Genomic DNA, 24,101 nt, shown 5'->3' with positions numbered 1-24,101 from the left:
TTGAATTCAATAATCTTTGCATACAAAAAGCCATTCAGAGCAAAGACGGTATGCCCCCTTATAATTCCACTAAATCAATTTTATAATATTAAAAAAATTTAAGTTATTTATATTAACTATTAGGCATTGGTGCTACTAGGTAAAAATTAATTTAACCATTTTTACTTAGTAAATTATGATATAAAAACGTATTCTTAAAATTAAAGTACCAACGAATAGTATTATTAAATTATAACAAAACACATAACTGAAACCATTATTCTTAGTTTTAATATGAATTAATTAATTTGAATTTAAAATTTCTGTAAAAAATAATTGTGATAGTGTATATTTTAGGTTCATATGTTACATTATGAAATATTTGTGATAAATTAACATCAATACAATTTAATTTGAAAATTGTTGAGATACTGATTAATGTTTCAAGATTTGAACTTGAAATATTTATAAAAATCGTGTCTACGGATATTTAAAATGTCTCAACTGCTAACTACAATATTGTATTAAAGTTTCAAGCTATTTGATTTAACGAATACAATTTTATTGATATTTATAGAATAAAATCTAAAAAATTTAAATTTAAAACGTATATAAATAACTTAAAATAAGTCATAATATTTTTAAATTTACTATGTAATGAAAATGATGAAAGTTGACTTAGGTACATGTTAATATTCATTGAATGAATTCAACCACTCATAAAAAATTATTTTGACTACCTACGTTAAACTTTTTTACTTTTTTCTTGTTCAGTTTATTAAATTAATCTTGTATAAAATGCTCAAGTTTTAGATTTAAAGAACAAATTTTTTATGAATTTCTAACACAAAATAATTCGTGAAATTTCATAAATCTTACTAATTTTATCAAAACTCTAATTTTAAAATGCTCATTAAAAAAATTTGTGAATTTACGGTCAACATTTTTTTTTTAATTTCCACTAAGACCAACCTACGAAGAACTTTGTATAACATTTCCAAGTTTTTTGACCTAGCAAAAATTTTTTTATTGAAATTTATAACTATCAAAAATTGTATAAGTATAAATAGATCAACACGAGTGGAAATATGTTTAAAATTTTATGGTGTAAAGAAACTACGAATTTTAGTGAAAATTTAGACTTACAACAAAATCAAAATAGTTTTTGTCGAAAACTATTATTGCTATTTAAAATATAGGAATTACCTATAATGCGTGATAGTGACACATAAGTGACTTTAAACAGAACTTAGTATAAATATTAGTTCTTTATCTTGAAGAAGACATATAAAGAATTACGGTTAAAATCAAATAATTCTATTATGCTAAGACAATATGAATGAATCCAGTTTTAGGAGACACTGTAAATACGAGTTTGTGGAAATTAAAAATGTTATAATTACAATACCTTCTCCGATGGATAACTGGTTAGCCATAATCTAAATTCAGTATGCACGTTAGATACATCAAATGAATCACAGATTAATTCTAACTGTTCCATCCATGAAGTAGCTAAATGGCAATTCTGCAAGCAAACCCAGCCTCCTTCACTTCGTGCAGAATTAATAAATGATTCAGCTATTGGACCCTTTCATTATGTAATGCATGTATTATTATATTTATAAAATGTATTATTTAAATAAATGTATTGATTTTTTACTTGTCCTTGACCTAATGAAACACTTTGTAAAGTTTCCGCCTGACCCATTTTTTCAGCAAACTGCAACAAACTTGACATAGGATCTATTCCAGGTGATAGAATAAATACTAGAGGACTCAGACAATTTGAGTCACTGTAAGATTTGTCTATGTCAAATGGTGGTGGATGGGTAAACTTGTCTCCGAGTTCTATTTCGATGAGTTTGGTAATGACTGGAATAACTTTGTCTGGTCTAATTATGCGCACGATAATTATACGTTGGAAATCACTTAATTTATCATACCAGGGATTAGGAAATTTCGCATTTTCATGATGAGTTAAATCATAGTAATTTTTCCATTCCTCCAATTTTCTAATAAAATCATTTTTTATCCCTGAATTAAGTAAAAGAGTTTGTTTGTACATTGAATTATAAACATGATCACAAACTTATGAATGTAAATAAAAAATTGTATATAATATACCTTTGAATGTGTTAATATCGTCTAGACGACAAATCTCATCCCAACTTTTACCTGATAACCAATCAGGCCCAGGATTAGGAACATCATTTTTTAGACTTACACCACCAGTCATGAGAAACATTAATTCTTGCTTATCAATTTTATTTTCAGCTCTAAAATATGAATATCGAACGTTAGCGGATGACCATAATATTTTATATTATAAAACATACTACAAAATCAGTACTCACATCATTATTGTGGTACACATAATGAGTGAAAATAATGTCTTATCCTTTTCAAATAATGACCGACATACGTTGGCGTACAAATTATATGTAAACGTTTGTTTCAGAGCTTCCAACCGTATTTCTATTATTCTAGATTTGTTTCTACAAAGAATTATGATTTCCATTAAGTTAAGTTATATTACTGCACATATTTTATTTGCATAGTAATAAGGTAAATATATTTACTTTACAACTATATTTTATCATACATATAATATAATATGTATATGCATATATATTTATATTAACACTATTTAATATGTTAGAAAAATTGTTTAAACATCGTATTTGATGTAAGCAAATATTTTATAATAAACAATTCATTAAGTTGAATTAAATAATTGTAGGAATAAAAAATGCATTTATATTTAATAAAAATATATAGAATATGTTAAGACCATAACAAATTGCAAATAATAATTCAATTTTATATCTTGTTTGTATAGTATTATGTTTGTATTTTCATATTTATATATTTTAAAATAAGCTTAGAGAAGTACTTTAACTTCTAATATATAAAAATTAAAATAAGAGTAAGGACATTGTTACAATTATACAAATAAAAAAATGTTTAATCTTTTAGAACTAAACTATTGTAGTTATAATATTTTATGCCTATAGTATAGTATTTTTAGTTTTTCAACGATAGTATGAATTAATATAACATAGTAAAAATATATATATTTATTTATAAATATAAATATTATAAATTATTGAATATATATTATACAATTACCATTACTAATACATTTGATATAAATATGATAAATTATAGCAATGTAGTTTTCTAATCGTATACTCACGCTGTTTTAATTGTTATAACAAAAATATTGAAAAACCAATTTAATGAATATTGGTACATTGGATCAATATTAGGCAAATCAGAAATGCAGTAATAAAGTATAGAACAGTGTTTAGCAATTGACTTATATTGCAACCTAAATTGATCAATAACCGCAACAGTTTCAACTGAAGCCGCTTGTTTTTGAATAATGTCTGTAGCTAATATCTAATAAACAATAATGATATTTAATAAGTATAATAAATTAAAAATGATACTTATCATAATAATATTTGATAATTAAAATGTGATAAATTAATAATATATTACATAGTATTGACCTATATGGTAAAGTTATATTAATACCACCTTTGAGTTATCTAAAACATCAACCGCATCTTCGTCTTCTAAAATATTTCCTGGTGCTGACAGTATTTGTAGAATATTATTCTCAACATCTAACAATGCTTTAGCATTTGCAGCTCTTTCGACAACTAACTGTTGTCGTTTTGACTCCAAATCTGGCCTAGGATTGTGAAAAAAATATTTATTTAAGTAAAAATCTTTCAGTTAGATTAAAGTCAAATTCATCGGGGAGCATTGATTTTCACCGTTCTTTGGCCACAACAATTCCTAACAACTGATCTTCTAAGCCCTCCACAGTCAATGCAAAGTTTATAACGGTAACTTTGTTAAATATTTCTGGTGAATAGTGTGGATTTCTCAGCTTTGACGTAATATATAATCGAAATTTCGTATTGTACTCAATAACGTTATCCCCAATCACTATAAACGACATATTTCCTATAAAAGTTTAAACGTAAATTCATTAAACTGATAGCAATTAACTTAATTATTTAATTGATTATCAATGAATTACCTAAAATATTTTAATTATTTTAATATTTATTTTTAAAAGTATGGTTATATATTGTTTTGTAACAATGTTAATTTTCATTTAAATGCATTTACCTTGTTTGTAAACCTGCTTTAATAATATTGGATCTAAAGGAGAATCTAAGTCTTCCAAAACGTTTTCAATTAATACTGGATTCCCAACTTCAATAGCTTGCTCAATAATTTTCATATAATTGGAATTTGTTAGCTTAACGATTATTATATCATTCAATTTTTCCATTGTCTTCACCCATTTATGTGCCTGGCCTTGAGGATCAACCAATAAAGACCATCTTTGAGACCCGTCCATAATTATGGCATTATCGATTGAAAATGAATCCATTGGTAAACCGTTAATGGTCCAATTTTGAATTTTTATTGGTACACCCAAAACATCAATTAAGCTATAGCTATTTGAACTTGGAATTTTTAAATTATTACATAATATTTTCCATTTATTGATTACCGATGACCTAAAAAATTTAATTTAACTTTGTATAGAATCATTAATAATTTGAATACATACCTGAAAAGTGATGTAAATGGAGCCAAATATGCAATAATTCCACATGAAATAAGAATATCCCCAGGTATACAATTATAGATGGTCTGGAGATCTTCAGCACGTAGGGCCCAACGATGTTTCTCACCACCAAGACTCCCTGAATAGTTTTAAATTAAATTCTTAATTGAATTAGAAGTATAAATTAATGTTCACCAACCGATAAGTTTTTCAGCTTTAAGTAACTTGCTTTTACATAACTCTACTTCCGCTAATAATTTTTCTTTATTTAACACTGTCTGGTGCAAGCGTTCTTTGAGGGTGTCTAATCTTCTTTGTAACACTCTTACTTCATTTCTCTTTTCATCCAATATCGCCATGGTTGCTTTAAACTCTGTATTGGCTATTTCTAACTTTTCTTTTTTTGGCGCCACAATTTTTATCACTTTATCATACATATCCAACGCAATAATCCACTTGCACAAACCCTTCGCAGCGCTTGAAGCTTTACCTACGAATGCTGGTTTGAAATTAGGATCAGGGAGATATGTTTTACGTATAACATCCATAGTTTTATCGGATATATTATCTTTATCATATTCCTTTAGCGTCTGTAAGAAATTTAGATCGCCTAATAAGCGTTGACTTGGGCCCCAGTAATCAATTATCTAAAAATAATATACATTTTCTTATTATTTATATCGGTTATTTTTTTATATAAACAAAACACTACATATTGGCCAGGTTTATTAGGATTGGGCTTTTTGTCTGGTAACACTCCTTTCATCACGCATACTGCTGCCATTACAGTTTTTACTATAATAGGAGGATTCTTCATTGACTTTACTAACGTAATGTCAGCTGGTTTAAGAGTATTTAAAGCATCAATTGCATCTAAAAAATAATATTATATCGATTACTAAATTTAATTTCCCTTTGATTGTTCTTAACTATTATGTAAAATAAACTATTTTAAACGATTAAGGTTATCATAATAATTCTTTCAATAAATATAGGAAATGAATACCATACATTTTTGTTAGTGCAAAGTATTTTCATTTATTACTATAGAGTAAAAATAAATTTTTTTAAATTATTAGTCAATAAGATATAGTTAGCAACAATTCTTAGAACTTACTAATAATACTCTAGTGCCTATGTATTTTATATATTTTCCAACTGCTATTATATCAACTTATGGGGAACCTTTTATTAAATTTTCAAGCTTTTTGACCCAATCACTAACATTTTATAGACATCGAATAAAAAACTAAAAAAAACTCTATAAATAACTTCAAAAAGATTTGAAAATTTTGAAAATTTTATGAAGTATAAAAAATACCAGTATAAGCATTCAGTGAAAATTTCATTTGTCTATGATAATTTATTTTAGAATTACACCAATACCTAAAATCGATTTACTCAAAAATTAATTTTGCGTAAAAATTCCCGTTTTTCCTTAATTTTTTTTTTTTTTGTTTTTTTCTGGTGCTTCTGAAAACTACCAAGAATCTCGAAATTTTTCTTTCCCTATCGCACCAACTAGATATACTTTCCAACTGAAAAAGTTACTGAAGTTGAAAATCAAAGCATTGTTTCGACCCTTTATCGTATAAAAAGATACACAAAAAAAACACATTATTGTAAAATCAATACATTCATCGCTTTGCTCAGAATTTAAAAATTTAACACACGTATTTTTTTTGTAAATATTGATTAAGTATTTTCATATCTAATTACCTTCTAAAATTGGTATAGCTAACGCTAAGTCAGCTTCACATTCTGATTTCAACTCATTAGCTGCCTCAGCTTGAATATTTACTACTTTTTCGTCGACTTGTACTTTAGCAGTAGCTCTTTCAACTTCAACTGTCTCATGTGAAATCATAACCATCATTTTTTCAGTATCTTTTTGGGCTATTTCTAACTTAGGCTGAAGTACGAATAAATCTTCTTTCATTTGATTAACTTGCACAGTAGCAGATTCAAGTTCCTCAAGGCCACCAACGTAACGCATTTTTTCTTCCATAATTTCTTTTTGTTTAAGATTGGTACAATTCGTATAAGCTTTAATTAAATCTAGGTACGACGCAGATGTTATATACGTTCGACGACGCGTGGTAGAATAAAATTCCAAAGATAATAGTCTGTAATTATTTAGGAACTTAATTATTTCAATTTATCAAGTTTTTTTTGTATTTTTTCGTATTTTTTTATTGAAACGACCTCTAGGTCTTCGTCAATATTTATCACAAGTGGGTAGTAGGGAGATCATGTGATCAATTTATCTATGCATATATCACTATATGCATGATACTAACCTCCCTTCTACAAGAGGAGACATGTGCGGTCTTCACTCCCAGTGGAGTGGGGCCTAGTTGGAAACCGGATGACGCAATCAGACGACAGCGTGGGGGATTTGGTGATCGCTTAAAACCACACAAAGTTTTTTTTGCACTTTTCTATGAATCGAACTGATGACTGTGTGAGTCGTAGTCAACTGCGTGACCACTGCGCCACTCCGGCGCCCAAATTAATCAAGTAAAATAATTATTACTTGCCTTGCATCAACGTGAAAACGTTGACATACGGTTACTGCTGAATTTTTAATTTGCGTAGACAGGTTTACGTTTTCCATGTATTTATGTGCTACCATTACTAACGCATCTTCTGGCCAATCTTCAAACCAATTGATTGTACAACAACTGACCATAGATGGATAAAGCCTCAATCGGTTTCTAAATGTCGAACCAATTGGACTAAAGCATAAGCATATATGTAAATTTTGTTTGCAGCGATTGATAAAGTAATCAAAGACGACCAATGGAGAAATATCTAAATTTCTATTTCCTCCCTGAGCAGCTAATCTAACCATCTACGTATAATGTTCAACATTGAATCCAAATTAAATTAAAACAATTTTCATAATTAGGAATATTGATGTATAGATTAAAACTATAGTACCTCTAATATACTTTGTTGTTCATCTAAAGTAAATATATTTGGCACTTCGCCAGAATTTAACAGAGAATCGATATCTTGTAAAAAATAGTCTTCCTTGACTTGTCCTTCAGCAAACAAAAACACGGTTGGACGATTTTTCCCTCCTGATTCTATTAATACAAATTTCAAATCATCTCTCCACTCATTGAATCCATAACTCTTAGTTATCTCTGGTTGAAAAGTACTATAATTATACATTTCTGATGCTAATCGAGTGAGAGATTGTCGGCCTGAGCCTCCAACTCCCACTAATAATGCACATCCACCGGGAATTGAAACAACTCTACATATCCTCGAAAGATGTTCAATAGCGTATCTTTAAAATGTATGAAAAATATATATTATATTATATTATAGTAAGAAATTATCTGAATTAGTTTACTTAAACAATACTATGTTTAGTTTTGACTTATGTGTCGTGTCATATTCATCCATCACTGATTGTGCAATTTCTACAAAATTTGATAATTCTGGTGGTTCTTCATATTTTTTGTTTTCAGCAGCATCAATATCTGTAGCACTTGTAAATAAAAGATTTGTCACGTCTTGGTAACGAATAGGCTAAAAATAAAAGAACTACTATATTATTAAATTTATGAATACTACGTATTATTAATATTTGTAGCTGCGTACAACTGAACTTGATAAATCATTTAAAATCACATCAAAAGTTTCTTGAAAATTTCTATTGACTGTCAAACGAATTTCATTGAATAAAAATTCTCTATCTTTATCATCAATAAGGCGATCATAAAATACTCTGAGTACTTCGTGTACCCACAATCTAAAATATGAATGTAAAAATCATTTCTTAAAGCTCGCATTTTAAATAATACGTACCTTATAAAAACTTTCCGGTGGGTAAAACTCTCTCTACGAAACATAAGTATTCCATTTATTACTTTTGAAATATCTCGTAAATTAAATAAATAGTGTGATTTCGTTGGCGTCGGGGCTAAATTGGAAATAGCTGATTTGTATAAATCAATTGTTGATTGAATTAAATTATCGATGATAGGGACAACTTCTAATGTAAAACCATTTCTCTAAAAATTAATTTGTGTATAGTAATAAAAATAAAATTTTGATTTTAAATGATATACTTTTAGTCCAATATTAAGTAAAGTTGAATATATTTTTGTAATACTTGTATCATCAAATGAATTTATAGCAAATAACCCGAAATGACGCAAAAACCTTACATACACATCTTGTCTACTTCCACCAGTCGGACCAATGGCAGTTAACATTAGTATATCTTTAAGGTTAACTTTGCTTGTATCTTGTAGATCAAACCAGTGTCCATGGTCAAAATATTGTCTTAATAATTCTATGGGTGGTTGAGCTCCATATTGTTCTTTGATAGGCATATTCATATCATCAATAAATATCACACAAATCTTACCCTCCGGAGGTCCATATAAACCACGTTTACGCTTTATAAGTTTTGATAAAATCATTTCCTGAGTAAAATTAGCAGATGTCTGGGTTGTAAACGTAACGAAAGATGGAACGTATTTGTCTAACGATAACTGATTCATCATATAATTTTTTATGTAGAAACTCTTTCCAGTACCCGTAGAACCAAAAAGTAATAATGGTTTATGATGAAAAATAAACATTTCAACCAAATGCAAATATCTATAAAAACAAATTAATTAAATAAATTATGGTATTATTTAGATTTTAGGTACATGAGTTTACCTTGCAGTGTCAAGTGTGTGCACTAAAGTTTGTTCAATGTTATTCATTTCATGAAGTTTGTTATTTTTTACAACCTCCGCTAAACTTTTCCAAGATCCTTTAGATGTAAAATTGTATATATAGTCATATAATAATCCTTCACTGGGTATTAAAATTTCCAAAGGACTAAGAGCTTCAGGTGCTTCCAAACCAATAATTTCTCCCTTCCACAATTCTTTGAAATAAAGGTCAAATGTTGATCTTGAATTTGAATCTAGCGTTCCACCAAAGCCCCAAATAGAAGCATATACAAAAGCTCCTTGCAAATAAAATGTGAAGTTTTCATTAAATTCTGGGTTATCGACGTTTGAATTTTTTAATTGCATCTCCAGTATATTTAAAACATTTCTATAATGAAAATGAAGAAATAAAATAAATAATAATAATATAAAGGTTATAATTCAACTAACAAAACAGTGTTTGTTTCTCCGGCATTAGTTAATTGAACACAATTACGGCGTACAAAATTAAGGCATGGATTAGTTATCCAATCAAATAAGCACATAATATCTATGCCATTTTGATCTGAATACCAAAATTCTGGACAAGTTTTTAACCATGTTTCTACTAATGGTCTCCAACCTAAAGTTGCAGGATCCAAATAAATCATACCACACCGAGAGACAGTTGCAGGAGATGCCTAATAAAATGTAGTATTTTATTGTACTATTCAGTTATGATCTCTTAAATTATATCCATGCCTGATTAAGGTCCATTACTTCAAATATCATAGACATACAATCTGGCATACTTATCACTTCACCAGAAACTAGACACAACTTTTTATTATCATCTAATACTGTATTCATATTTTCTATCCAAACCGCATCAACCGGGCCATCGAAAATTAACCATTTTTTATCTGAAGTTTCTGCCATTGAATACGCTCTATAATGTATTAAATTAGATAATAATAGATAATTTAAGGAACTTTATAAAGTTTAATAGGTAGGTATTTTTGAACATCATATTTTGCTTAGATCAAAAATCTATACCTAAATGTGTTAGCTACAACTCCGTCAGACCATTCACGCGAAACATCATCGAAACACCCATAAAGCTGACCCATAGTCAACGCTTTGGGATTGATTGTTTCATATTCAACCTTTTCTTCTCCTTGACCAAGTTGATTCTGTAAACTCAACGTTTCTGCTAGTAAATGAAGTAATGATGTCTTTCCTCCAAATGGATTGCCTACTAACATAAAGCCGTGCCTAACTACCATCATTTCGTACGTTTGAATTAGTTTTTCCATGAATTTATCGATTGGTTGTAATTGCATCTTTGCGCACACCTAAATCAAATATTTTGACATGAAATCTATTTAAACCTCTGATTAAAAAATAAACTAACAATATTTGCAGCATGCATTAAATTTTCATAATTAGGATTTGGCATTCGAACGCCAGGAAATAGATCAGAAATTATTCCATTAAATAAAGGAACATCTTTACTTAAAAACTTTGCAGAATTCACATCTAAAATCGATCTCAGTAAAAGTTCTGATTCGTCATCTTTTGGAAACTTCATTTTTAGATTACCAGCTGCTATAAGAACAGTTTTTACAGCTCGCATACCTAAAAAAATAAAAAATAAATATAATCTATACATAAATTACGATTTAAAAATATTTGAACCATAGTCATAATGCGATTGAGATGATAATTGTTCTGAGCAAAGTTTATAAGTTGTAACGATCTTGACAGATAGTTCTCGAGCATTCACAAACCCGTAAGAATATAATGATATTTCTCCAATCATTGCATAGTCTGGTACCATCATGGCCACAGTTCTAAAGAGAACCTATAAATCATAACAGTATCGTTATTTAATCAAGCTGTTATTGATTTCATAAGTTTTTACCTTCAAGTTATCAGGAAGTTCGGATCTTCCAGCGTATCCCGGGTTCATAGTAATACACACATAACAATTAGGATTTAATTTAAGTTCAGTACCTTCAAATATGAAAGTGTCAACATCAGATCTCACCGCTTGAACAATACTCAATATCTGTTGAGCAATAACTGACAGTACTTCGATGTCAATGCGGTTAAACTCGTCAAAACAAGCCCAAGCTCCAGTTGAAGCTAACCCTTTAAAAAACTTCAAACCCAATTTCATAATGAATAAAAATAATACTTTTATAGTGCAAATACTTAATACGCATATACCTTTCCCATTGCCAAGTAATCAAGACTATCAGAGCAATTAAACACCACACATTGCACGGCCAAAGCTTTTGCTAAATCTTTTGTTGTTTCTGTTTTGCCAGTACCAGCTGGTCCCTCAGGAGCACCATTTAAGTGTAAATGATAAGCACTGATTAATGTGCGATAACATCTATCTGTTAAAGGAGTAATAACAAGTCTTGGTGTATTACCTAAGTATTCATATGCATAATATACGGTTGCGTTGGTAATACAAACCAATACATCGTCTTTCCAGTAATACCTTATAAAAAAAAAACCAGCTGCAATAGTTAAAATAAATTTAAAAACGATATTAAGTTACCTTAACTGGCTCAGCCATTTAAAATCCATATGGTGAGAAACGTTATTATTTGTTAAATCATCAACAACATCTCTGCAGTGAACATCTAACGTGACTAATGCACTTAAGGATATTCTTGTCTGCTTGCTCAAATTACCACGTACTAAATCAACTATATTATTCAATTGGTTCTTAAAAAAAATTTAATTAGATATATAAATATAGATTATAAGTTCTTTTATATTATGTGCCCAAAATTACAGTTAAAAACAAATGATAATTTCGCATATTTCCTATTTCTTTGGCGTTAAATACGTCGTGGACTTCTGCTGTCCAATACATTTGAGTGACACACAAAACACACTGGCCTGGCCATTTTTGTACCCACAAAGTTCGTTTTAAAGTCGGATACTCATAATAAGCATTTTCAATACATTGTTTAATTGATATGATCATTTGTTTTTCTACCTAAATAGAAGATACAACAAAAATATTACTTATGAACTCAAATAATAACTATTAATGTTATGTTTGATTTTTCTTAAAGGTTACCTGAATCAACCACTTTTCTACACTTCCTCTTGCTTCCACGGTTGAAATAAAGTGATTAAGTTCAATTTCTTCACCTTCGCTACTTAAAAGTTTTAAAATATTAAAATTTTTATCAAACTCTAGTTTAGCGATGCCTTCAAAACATTTTTTTAAATGAGGCTGAACTTTTTTGGGATTTTTAGTTTCTGATAAAATTTCTAAAATTTCATCATTTGAAAGAAAAAAGAACCTATAATTTGTATTAAATAAATTATAATAATCACTCTTGAATTTAATATTATACTTTAATTTATGAATCTAATTTTACCTTGAAAAGTATAAACGTTTTTTTTCCAAATAGTTATTTACTCCTGCATTTATAGTTTCCATCATATCACTACAATTATTTAATGATTCGAATACACCTTCTTGTCCTATACACTTGGTGGCTAACGGATCTGAATTAACCATATCTAATAATCCTTTAATAACCACATTGATTTCCTAAAAAAATATTATTAAATACATTTTCATTAAACTTTGTTGAGATTTCTAATTCTGCAATTTCATCAGTGATGAATCATCACTGTGTTTCACGAGTTTTACATTAAATAAAGATCCTTCTTCAGGCATTTGAGCAACTATGTCTTTAGAACTAAATATTGGCAAAAGGTAAAGCCACTGTATCTGCACTTTTGCCCATTCTTCAAGTGTCATATTCATACGGTTAACCAATTCAAACCACTCATTCACTTCGTTTCTTATCGGTTTTACAAATGCTGAACCGCGAATTGATATAGTTTTTATCAAGTGATCATCAAGTACCATTTGTATATCATCCAATCCAGACAGTATATTTAAATTTGTATCCCTTAAAATAACAAATATTCACACTTCATAATTATTTATAATTTTAGTTTAATAATAAATAAGATATTGAAAAAAATCATACTTATAATAAGGACTGGTAGATAATGTAATATGTTTCCAATCTTCTTTCATTTTCACCAAAGTTTTTCGTAATTGCTCTTCTTTTGTAGCACCCACACTAATTATATCAAACCTGTAAAAATATATTTAAAATATTGTTGGAATTATCGATGATTTACCTACTTAAAACTAACCTAGTTTTTTAATTTAATATGTTAAATCTACCTACTAATAATTGCTATAAATTATATACTGCGTATACAATATACATTTATTATCTGCTACACAAAAAATGTGTGTTATATTCTATACATTTTTGAGCGATTACTTTTTTATTTATAAAAACAATTATAATAATTTACCTGAATTATCGTAAGTAGGTAATCAAATGTGAAGTATGCAACACCGCAAATATGTATATAAGTTTATACTTACTATATATAGTAAGTATATTATACTTAGGTAACTAATATAAAGTAAATACCCACATAAGTACTTCTGTTTCCACCCAAATTATAATATAACTTTCTTCTGTATCATTAAGATTTTTATTTTATATCCTAAAAACCATAAGTCATACTTACTGAGCTAGTAGTGGTCCTAATTTTAAATCTAAAATTTTTGTAAGTGTAGTTCCAGCATTAGGTGTAAAGTCATACCCCGTCAAATCAGACATATCTTGCCAATGCCTTTCTGTCAAATGAGGATTACACAATATTCCAATAGTTGGGATATATTGCTAAAATTTATCAGTACACTTTTTTTGATGAATACATAATTAAATTTAATTAACAGTTGCATTATTTTGTGATCTATTTACAAGTCCCCTTTTATTCATATTTTTAATGTAATATTTATACGAACCCTAAACTGCTTCATACTATCAACTATTTGTTGTATAATCTTTAATGGTGCTGGCCAGAGGTTCATGTTAAGAGTATCCATTATACCTTCATATATTTTGCCGTCATTTTTCGTTAACATTTCTTTACATTTGTTTCTTAATAATTTTTGTATTCTTAACGCTTCTCTACATTTATATGACAAATTCAGGTAAAATTGTGTTATTATTAATTTTTTTTTTTTATAGTTACTTGTAAAATTCTTCGAACTGCAATTCTACTTCATGTATTATAAGTGCATCGAAGTCACCGTGCATCCAAGCATTCATTTTCAACAACCAACGATAGGAAAATTCAATCAGATCGATGAATGGCTTAGTGAAATCCTTTGGAAATATAAATATTTAGAAATACATAATATATTATATGATTCATTGGTCCATATTATATACTATTTAGTACCCCAATTTATTACACTCCTCGATTATTTAGTATCTGAGTATTGAAAACCATAGGCGCAATTTCGATTTTAAAAAAAGCGGGTAAGTGGGTATCGCTCTGCTGTACATTGGGGGTACCGGTGGGGTGGACTTCTGACTAGGATAGGTTAAATTTGAAAGCAATGATAGGTATCATTGTATACGAAAAACGATTCTGAACGGAGACGGTTTATCTGTCTAGGATAAATATATAGATTATTAACAATAACATTTCTGTATAGATTATTAACAATTTTCAAATCTTAGATTTAAAAAGAAAATTTTTTATGAATTTCTAGTTTAAAATAATTTGTGAATTTTCGTGATTTTTACGTATGTTGTCAAAATTAAAATTTGAATGCATGTAAAAAAAAAATTGTGGCTATATATTTCTTTTATTTTTCAACTGCTATTGTAAAAATATATTATGAGCCTTGTATTAAATTCTCAAATCTTAGAATTAAAAAGAAAAACTTTTATGAATTTCTATCTAAGATAATTTGAATATTACCGTAATGTTTATGTATTTAGTCAAAATTTGAACTATAATGTTTTTCAACTGCTATTGTAAAAATATGTTAGGAGCCTTTTATTAAATTTTAAAATCTTAGATATAAAAGGAAAATACTTTATGAATTTCTAGTTTAAAATAATTTGCGAATTTTCGTGATTTTTACGTATTTTGTCAAAATTCAATCTTTGAATGCTATTATAAAAAAATATTGGACTATGTATTTTTATAATTTTTTAAGCACTATAAGAATAACTTATGAGGAACTTTCTATTAAATTTTCAAGTATTTTGATAGGGCCAAAAATTTTATCGTCACTTCAAAAGAAAATTTTCAGAAAAATTGAAAATTTCAGTCGTCTATAAATATCTCAAAAAAAGTCAAAATATTTTGAAAATTAAATCATGTAAAGAAAATGCCAATCTAAATAACTTGTGAAATTTTCAAGTATCTAAGACTTATAGTTTTTGAATAATTATAAATATTTAAAATCGTTTGAGGATAAATCGTTATCGTTATGCTATTTCGAAAATTTAAAATTCAAACGCACTTAAAATTTTTCCTATAATGATGTTTCGAGTTTTCTTTATAGCTATTTGAAGGAAAACTTATGGAAAACTTAGTGTTGTATTTTTAATCCTTAGTTATAAACTCAAAAATGTTTAAGATTTTTCAACTTCAAAATTACTTGCAAATTTTCGCGTTTTCGACAGATTTCGTAAAAATATGAACTATAAACGCTTATTAAAAAAAATTACGATTTTTAAGTTTTTTTAGCTACAATAAGAACAACTCATAAGGAACCTTGTATTAAATTTTCAAGTTTTTTTGGTCGTCCAACATTTTTTTACCGGCACTTCAAAAAAAAATTCTCAAAAAATTGAAAATGTCAGTGGTCTATAAATAACTCAAAAAAAGTCAAAAAGTTGTGAAAATTAAACTGAATATAGATAACACTAACATAAACATTTGGTGAAAATTTCAAGTATTCAAAGTGATTAGTTTTTGAATTACAACCATATAAAAAAATCAATTTGGTCGAAAACTGGTTTTGCGTAAAAATTCCCGTTTTCCTGTCATTTTTTTTTTTTGTTTTTCTCGATTTTTTTGAAAACTGTAGGAAAATGTTTACTTTTGACCTCTATAATGCACCAAGGATATTCATTTTTACATCGAAAACCACCCCCAAACTAAGGGTGGTTATGCTATGCATTTTGCCATTTTAGTTTTTTTTTTTGAAAGAAGTTTTTGATACATAAGCACGATCATTATTTGAGGGTGCTAATTTTAAAATTGGGGGTGCTAACTCGAAAACTAGATTTTCTTTATTGTATTCATAAAGTAAGATGATTTTAACTTTAATTGTTATTTATTTATTTATTTATTTTTTTGATGGCATAAACTGTAGGTTTAAATGCACAATTATATTTAATATTTGCAAATGTAAATTTTCATTTAATTTTAAACAATTATAATTGAGTTATATTAAGAAAGAAATAAAAAACTTTAACTACTACTTGTAGATTGTAATAAGAATTATTAATTATTTTCTAATTAGTCATTAATAATTTAGGTTCATGGAGTAGAAGTACTGTAACACTGTAACACATATAAAAATATCCTAATAATTCAACAACTTATACCTAATTTACTCTAGTATAGGAATTTAGTGGTTAATTAAGTGGATATTAAAGCTAATTTTAAAAACTACACTTAAAATAGTGAAACTTGAAATTTTTCTTTAAAACTCCAATAAAATGTTCTATTTTTAAAATTATTAAAAAGTAGATGTTAAATATAATATTTTCGAATACATGTTAAATAAATAATAAAAATTTTTTTCAAAACAAATCAAAATCTCGAGATTGATATTATTATTGGTAGGTATCCAACTAAATAATAAACTCATTTCTTAACATAGTTATATTATGTACTTTAATATCAGTGAGTTCTTGAAATGGAGTAATTTCTTTATTGAACAACTGTTTTTCTCGATCAATCCAATCAACAGTAGCATCGAATTTATCTAGTTTTCTAACTAATGCGTTCATGAACTGTAATTAATTAATAATTAATACAATTTTATAAAATATACACTTTTAATATTACTAGTTTATATTCGTAGAGTTTGTTGATGTCATCAATACGATCCAAGAACTTAAGGCTAGGTTCAAAAGTATCTAAATCATAGTTCAATTTACTAATTGTTTTTCCCATATTTTCTTCTCCTTTAGATTTTCCTGCTTCATAAATAGTAGAATATCTGATAAAAATATGTGATGATTTTTGTATCCACGCTACAGAAGACGCGTGTGCTTCCCACAATTCTTTAGGTAACACAGTATACTGTGATAAATCACATGCAATAGCAGATAAGTATTTCACCATTTCAATCATCTCTTGCATAAATGTGGTAGTAGCATATAACATATAATCACCAAGATCCAAAAACTCTTTTGAATTTTTCGGTTCGGAAAACGCACGTGCAACCATTTCGTTGAATTTAACATTCACTCTGAATAAGACGAACATTTTACAAGCCATATATACAACACAGCAGCAGTTAAGGCAACATTATATAATAATTATATCCAGTGCTTGAATTGGGAAAAATTAAGTAGAAGAGCTCAATCCAACGATTTAAAAACTGCGTTTCAAGTGCACAATTAATCAAAGCAGACCCGAGGGGGGCTTTGCCCCCCCACCCACATCCCCTTTTCCACCACCAACCTTACGTAAATTTTGAATACCTACCACTTTTCAGCTACACATAATTTAATTATATGAAAAATACTGATTATTATAATCTTGTACCGGTCTGTGTAAATGTCTAATTTGTAAAGAAAACATATTATAATATTTTTAATGCCTTCAACTATTATAATTTTAATAATTAATTGAACACAAAATTACTCGAAAAGTCGAAATTCGTCAAACTCGATTACAATACAAAATCGAAAAATTAAAAACACCGATAAATGATAACCATATAAGAAAGTAATAACTGAAACTGATAACATTTCGTTCGGAATCATTGAGTAAGATCTTACCCTATGTTCAAAACACGGTTTTTTTTAGATAGTACCTACCATCACACATTTGTATAGGTACCTATCTGTGCACCATACATATATTATGTGGACCGTAGAAAAGCACGGCTGTAGATATTAAACCGTATATCTTAAACCGTGTAGAAAATATATAATAAATTATTAAACTGTAATATCAAAAATAATAATTGTGATATGAAAAATAGTAAAACTTTTATATAATTGATATTTAATTAAAAATCCATATTTTAATAAAAATTATTTCAGACATTAGTTGGTACCATCCCCTCGTCTAAGGAAAAAAAATAGTAGGGTTGTGCAAAAAAAAAAAAAAAAAAAAAAATAGTAGCTTATATATAAGGAGAACTCCGTCCCCCTGTGCACCCCCCAATTCGAGCACTGATTAAATGCCAATCAATGAAAGGTTAATCTATAGTACGAAAAGCAGCATACCTCCCTAATAGAACCTATTTGATTTAACTAATAAAATTTAACCTATATTTTATAGTAGATTATTTAAAATAAAAAAATATAATCATATAATATATACCTACCTTCTATGGTTAATTATATTATTAATAACAGCGTGCTCGACAATCTGATCCATATAATGTTTGGCTAAATCATATACGTGATTTTTAATTTCACTTTGATCAATACTATGCGTAATAGTTTATTGTTAATTAAAAAATAAAAATTCAAAGACACAATATGTTGAGTATGAATACTTACTTTACTAGCTCAAACTCAAAATAGTCTCCTAGTTCTTTAGACCTATTCTTAAAAGACTGAAAAAAATCTAACAATTTTATTAATTCGTCATACGTGTGATTCCCCTGTAGATATATGGATAATTTTTCCAATTTTTTTTCATTTACGATTTCACTGAAATCACTTTCTGCAAAAAAAAATTCAAAGGAGAATAAATTAAATCACCATAATATCATCTATTTAGACAAAAAAATATTACCCAACTTATCTAAATATGTTACCAAATTGTTATACATCAAATTTAGCTTCTCCACCAAAGTTAATCTTGCTGCTGATAAGTATTGACTATCACGATTAATAGAGATAAATTGTGAATATTTTGCATTGTTTTCATAAAACGTGTCTAACGATGGTAATTCACTAAATGCATTATTTATCTAAATTAAATAAGACAATATAAATATACAATACGTCATCGATTTTTTTATATTAAAATCCTTAGGTAATCGTGTTAATTATAGTTATGGGATACCTATAATACCTAGCCTATAATAAACTATTTGAATGATTGATAAGTAATAACTATAATACAATTTGAAGTTGTTAGTAGACTAATACTGATTATCACCAAATTAAAAAATCAATTCTGAACACAGCTAGGTACTTGCCTACTTAAATATATTTTTTAATTTTAAAGAAAATGACAAGATCTTTAAAAAATGGTAGATATTTTGTTTAAATATAATCTATAATACGGTATATATTATAAAATATATAAAGCATTGTGAAAATCAAATGTTTTCCATAATAAAAACAATAATTTAAATAAATAAAATCAGTAAAATGATATAGATAGGTATTCAAATACACACTAAATTCAAAACTGAGCAGTATCTATCAATAATTTCTTGCACACTTGGCGTACTGATACATTTTGAACCAACAAAATGTAACTTAATATTTATTTTTGGGATCGTTGTGAAATCTCCAAGTAATTGTACTATACAATCTAACGATTTTAAAATTATTCGTTCAATCTGTAAAAATAATAAATATAGCTAATATTAAAAATGACTTGACATTATAGTTCAATCACCTTACAAATAGGTACCAATATAATTTATATTATAGTATGTACCTATCTGTATAAATGCGATAAAATTTAATTTTAATTACTTAAGTAAAATAGGAATAGGTAATTCCTTAAAATATAAAATTCATTGTCTCGTACTTCCACAAAAAATAAATTTGAGTAGGTATAGGTAATTTAAAATAGGTACGTATTTATTCGTTATACAAATATTTTTTTTATTTTTTGTAGATAACAGGCACTTATGAACTTAATTTAAAATATATTATTAAAGTGGATATTTAATTTTAACTTACAGTTAAACTAATTGTGTAAGTAATACATTTTAGAAACTCCGGAATTCGCTTCAATGCAACGCCAACTGTTGATGTTTTCTCATTTAAAATATTTATAATTTCTTCATACCAATTATTATATAGATCTGTGCATTGTACTTGGAAGCTATTTTCTAAAGTTTTCAATACATCACTAAGGTCTTGAAAAAAATCGTTGGATCTAATAAAAATCCATAAGCCAATGATTTTATATATTGCAGTGATTCAAAATCGTTACATATATTATTCGTTGTTTTTCAATGCAAATACCTACTATACATACCTACACGATTCTACATCAATCATTGTCGTAGGAACTCGTTGCCTTTTAATATATTGGATCTTGATTAATGTTGGATGATATATATATAAACGTTTTACTAAGAGTTTTTTAATTTTTAAAAATAATGGATAATTTTTTGTTTTCCCTCTTAGACTACAGAATTAAAAATACATAGATTATCTTTAGGTGCTTTTTGGAGTTGAATGAACAAAAATAATAATTAATAACTCACGTCCTAGTCAATGGTTTTTCCGGCAGACTTTCGGATTCATATTTTAAGCTCAGAACCGGTAGAATAGTACTATCGACATAAAATTGTTTACCGCTGCTAATGTATTGAGCTTTAATTTCCTCAATCAAAAATCCCAAAATTTTATTTTTTTTCCAACGCATTGACCCTGATTTCTAACAAAGTGATTAATTATTACAAATTAATTTATTTATTTAGAACATCATGGGCGCCCGATTTTTCACATTACATATTATGTATTATATATATTATAATACATTAAATTCATTGGATAGCAATAAAAAACGTGGTTACGGTATAAAAGTGGGTTGTTCGTTAACCATGTGCTTCATACGATGGATAGGTTAATTACGATCGTAGTTTATGGTACGATTAGGCACTGAGAAGGCAGTATGAAAATAGAGGAAACGCTGTGGTACTCTAATATGTATACTGTATAGGAAAGTATGGAGGAATAGACAAACTATAAAACTTCAAAAGAAGTTTTGTAAAAATGGAAAATTTTCAATTGCTTTTCTATCAGCCATTGAATTTAGTTTTAATTCGATGCGAGCACCACGAAATAATCGTGTGGGACATAGTCAATTTTTAGAACATAGAAAGCTAATGATAAAAAAATGTCTTTGGACACGTTCTACTTGGAGAGAGCTTGAAGCTGTATAAAGATCCATAAAACGGAGCCAGTTAAGAAAACTAAAATAAAATAAGCTGAGGAGCAATATAGCAGTTTTAAAGATAACTCAAGTTAACTTAATTTAACTTAACCTAACCAAAACAAGGGCAGTGTTAATGATATTGTATTAAAAACGAAAAACAGATCAACATCTATAGCGTGAACATAGTTTGGCACTTATCAACATTGAGATTTAGCCCTAGTTAATTTAAGTACCTAGGAAACAACATTGTCCGAATTAGATTGGATTAAGTGACAATCGTTTATGCATATTATTTTATTAAACAGTTTAAGGTCGTCTGTGAAACAAGAAGTTGGGCAGTTAGCAGCATTATTTTGAAAACATTTAAGAATGAAGAAAATAATAGTAATCATAAATGGCCGCCTTGGGAACCCTAAATGGTAATTAATAGATATATGGTACTGATTAGTGACTATTTTCCTAATTGTATAAGTATGTAAATGTTTAAGTGCCTATATAATTATAAAGGTAATTATACTGTAATACGGTTAACTTATTGGAAAACAGATTTATTTATTAGGTAAGTGATAATATACAGTATGAAGTACTTACTTCAAGTATATTATCTATCCAGGATTTTTGCATAGGAACGGGTTCTACAGCTTTGGCGCATTTCAATAAATATCTATGATAGTAAATCTGAGGCATGTCAATATTTTCGTTCTGGTGAACAGGTGGCTCCGATTTTTTAGACATCAATAAATTATTTATTTGTTTTTCGGCACGTTCACACCTGAGAAGTGGATAATTATAAATAAAAAAGTAGATTATATTATTAACAACTACTAAAATGTTTATCATATATAAATTTAATTTACATAAAATGTTGAATCGTTCTACTAAGCTCACTCATTTTTGAAATATGTAAGTATGTTTTATAATCGTGATATTGCACGATAGATGAAATATTTCACAGTAATTCTTCACAAATAATTAAACAATGCTAATAAATAAGTTCGATAAGTGGTTTATACAGTTTAGGGCCCATAGAAACGTATATTTTATTTATATTTTATACATTATAATAATATCACCTACTTAATTTATACTTGTATATTATGCACGTTACTATACCTACCTAGGCATCGGCACCTGTTTATTTAGTCTTAAGTGTATATATATAATTATCATTCGTTATACGAATTAATTTTATATATATAAATAGGTACCTATAAAAAAAATAAAAAAATAGGTAGGTAATATATAATTATATTGACTAGGTATTTGACTGTCAAGTACTATTCGGTTTATATCATTGATTAAAAAATATATTATTAATATGTATATTAAGTATATTTAATTAATGGTAATACATCATTATATTATTCATATTATAATATTTGATATCGATATTCATATCGTACATGGGTACCTACTGCTACTATGGATAATAATAATTGTAATTTACAATCAGGGAATTGATTGAAGGATTAGTGATAGTCCATAGAAAAAGATTAATACTACCCAGTCACTACCTAGTCATTATTACCTACCTGCCTATCTGTTATAGATAGATACACCATACACGCCTAAACGTGTACCTATCTATAACAACTTACTTTGAACCGTTTTTATTAGTCGTTTAAAGTTTTTATCACGCAATGATTTAAGTAAATTCCAGAGTAACACATCAAGGCGTTGATTTTTTTCCCTTTAAGTATACATGTTTTAAAGTTTTATGGAATGCTTCTATGCTATATTTTTATTAAGCATTATTTGATGCCGATAGCAAGCTGCCCATAACTTTTTCCTATGTACATATGTTCGATCAAAGTATGCTTTAAAAATATGCAATGTTGGCGCCTCTTCTAATTTATTAAGAAAAGAAGTTAAAAGTTCTTCAAACAGAATTTCATTTGGTTCTTCAAGTAATACACGAAGAGTTTTATAAATATAAGCTTTTATATTTTGAGAACCAGCGATTCTTTTTAAGTTCTTGCGCCAGTTATTGCCAACATGCCACTTACACAACAAATTATGTTGAGGAGTAGGCAACATTGTGTTAAACCATGCATTCCAAAACGCTGGCGCATTATCACTCATAAATATATTTGTACTAAGGCAACCAATTACCTCCCTAATTTTTTTAAAAAAAAACACTCATATATACTTCGTCAATTTTTGTGCTTATACAAAATGCAGCTGGGTATCCTTCTCCAAATTCATCAATTACTACAATTGTAGTTAAATTAAATTGTATTGATTGGTGCCATGTGTAGAATCTATACACAATTTTGCATTACTAAATTTATGCAAAACAGCTTTTTGAGCTTCAGCAAGGATTATTAACATAAAATCGTAAGTCTAATGGATGATATTCTGTTCCTCGGGTTTTATAAAAAAATAATTGGATTAGAAGAACTTTCGTTAAATTTTGTTACTTGAAGGTCGACACTCAAAGCATCAATATCGTGTAATTTATACTTGTGAAGAAATCCTTAGATAAATCTTAAGAAAAACTTAGTGGAAAATAAACATCTTTCCTAGTTTAGATTATTTTTGACAATGTGCATTATTTATTTATTTATTAATTTACGGAATAAAAATTCCTTATTTAGTACAGCACACAACAATAATGCAATAATTTAACATAACTATAACATTTACAAGAAGCGATGGCCCAAAAA

At 27.8% G+C, this 24,101-nt stretch overlaps 1 protein-coding gene across 1 annotated transcript in view; it reads right to left on the bottom strand.

Moving 5' to 3' along the window:
- LOC107171152 (dynein axonemal heavy chain 7-like) overlaps positions 1-22,327 on the bottom strand; it is a 31,520-nt gene extending 9,193 nt beyond the window's left edge. Inside the window, exons 1-46 of the mRNA XM_015521387.2 lie at positions 22,293-22,327; positions 22,027-22,207; positions 20,762-20,934; positions 20,530-20,682; positions 20,229-20,427; positions 19,715-19,879; positions 19,102-19,279; positions 18,864-19,029; positions 18,686-18,790; positions 17,191-17,596; positions 17,016-17,135; positions 14,344-14,477; positions 14,114-14,279; positions 13,834-13,988; positions 13,272-13,382; positions 12,926-13,190; positions 12,648-12,823; positions 12,341-12,569; positions 12,050-12,256; positions 11,810-11,979; positions 11,470-11,749; positions 11,162-11,401; positions 10,936-11,101; positions 10,652-10,875; positions 10,294-10,592; positions 10,000-10,186; positions 9,709-9,938; positions 9,260-9,646; positions 8,659-9,196; positions 8,396-8,601; positions 8,189-8,339; positions 7,938-8,116; positions 7,517-7,871; positions 7,114-7,427; positions 6,293-6,699; positions 5,286-5,446; positions 4,773-5,220; positions 4,577-4,712; positions 4,126-4,523; positions 3,765-3,957; positions 3,523-3,679; positions 3,176-3,381; positions 2,334-2,474; positions 2,104-2,255; positions 1,640-2,013; positions 1,388-1,567 (exon numbers count right to left, since the gene is read on the bottom strand). Coding sequence (XP_015376873.2) covers positions 1,388-1,567; positions 1,640-2,013; positions 2,104-2,255; positions 2,334-2,474; positions 3,176-3,381; positions 3,523-3,679; positions 3,765-3,957; positions 4,126-4,523; positions 4,577-4,712; positions 4,773-5,220; positions 5,286-5,446; positions 6,293-6,699; positions 7,114-7,427; positions 7,517-7,871; positions 7,938-8,116; positions 8,189-8,339; positions 8,396-8,601; positions 8,659-9,196; positions 9,260-9,646; positions 9,709-9,938; positions 10,000-10,186; positions 10,294-10,592; positions 10,652-10,875; positions 10,936-11,101; positions 11,162-11,401; positions 11,470-11,749; positions 11,810-11,979; positions 12,050-12,256; positions 12,341-12,569; positions 12,648-12,823; positions 12,926-13,190; positions 13,272-13,382; positions 13,834-13,988; positions 14,114-14,279; positions 14,344-14,477; positions 17,016-17,135; positions 17,191-17,596; positions 18,686-18,790; positions 18,864-19,029; positions 19,102-19,279; positions 19,715-19,879; positions 20,229-20,427; positions 20,530-20,682; positions 20,762-20,934; positions 22,027-22,207; positions 22,293-22,327 — 10,203 coding nt within the window. The remainder of the gene's footprint in view (positions 1-1,387; positions 1,568-1,639; positions 2,014-2,103; positions 2,256-2,333; positions 2,475-3,175; positions 3,382-3,522; positions 3,680-3,764; positions 3,958-4,125; positions 4,524-4,576; positions 4,713-4,772; positions 5,221-5,285; positions 5,447-6,292; positions 6,700-7,113; positions 7,428-7,516; positions 7,872-7,937; positions 8,117-8,188; positions 8,340-8,395; positions 8,602-8,658; positions 9,197-9,259; positions 9,647-9,708; positions 9,939-9,999; positions 10,187-10,293; positions 10,593-10,651; positions 10,876-10,935; positions 11,102-11,161; positions 11,402-11,469; positions 11,750-11,809; positions 11,980-12,049; positions 12,257-12,340; positions 12,570-12,647; positions 12,824-12,925; positions 13,191-13,271; positions 13,383-13,833; positions 13,989-14,113; positions 14,280-14,343; positions 14,478-17,015; positions 17,136-17,190; positions 17,597-18,685; positions 18,791-18,863; positions 19,030-19,101; positions 19,280-19,714; positions 19,880-20,228; positions 20,428-20,529; positions 20,683-20,761; positions 20,935-22,026; positions 22,208-22,292) is intronic.
- Positions 22,328-24,101: the final 1,774 nt, after the last annotated feature.

The sequence above is a fragment of the Diuraphis noxia genome, unplaced genomic scaffold, assembly GCF_037042655.1.
Source record: "Diuraphis noxia isolate RWA-SAM2 unplaced genomic scaffold, SU_Dnox_SAM2 contig0002, whole genome shotgun sequence".
Classification (NCBI taxonomy): domain Eukaryota; kingdom Metazoa; phylum Arthropoda; class Insecta; order Hemiptera; family Aphididae; genus Diuraphis; species Diuraphis noxia.
This window is presented reverse-complemented; position numbering and strand designations above follow the sequence as displayed.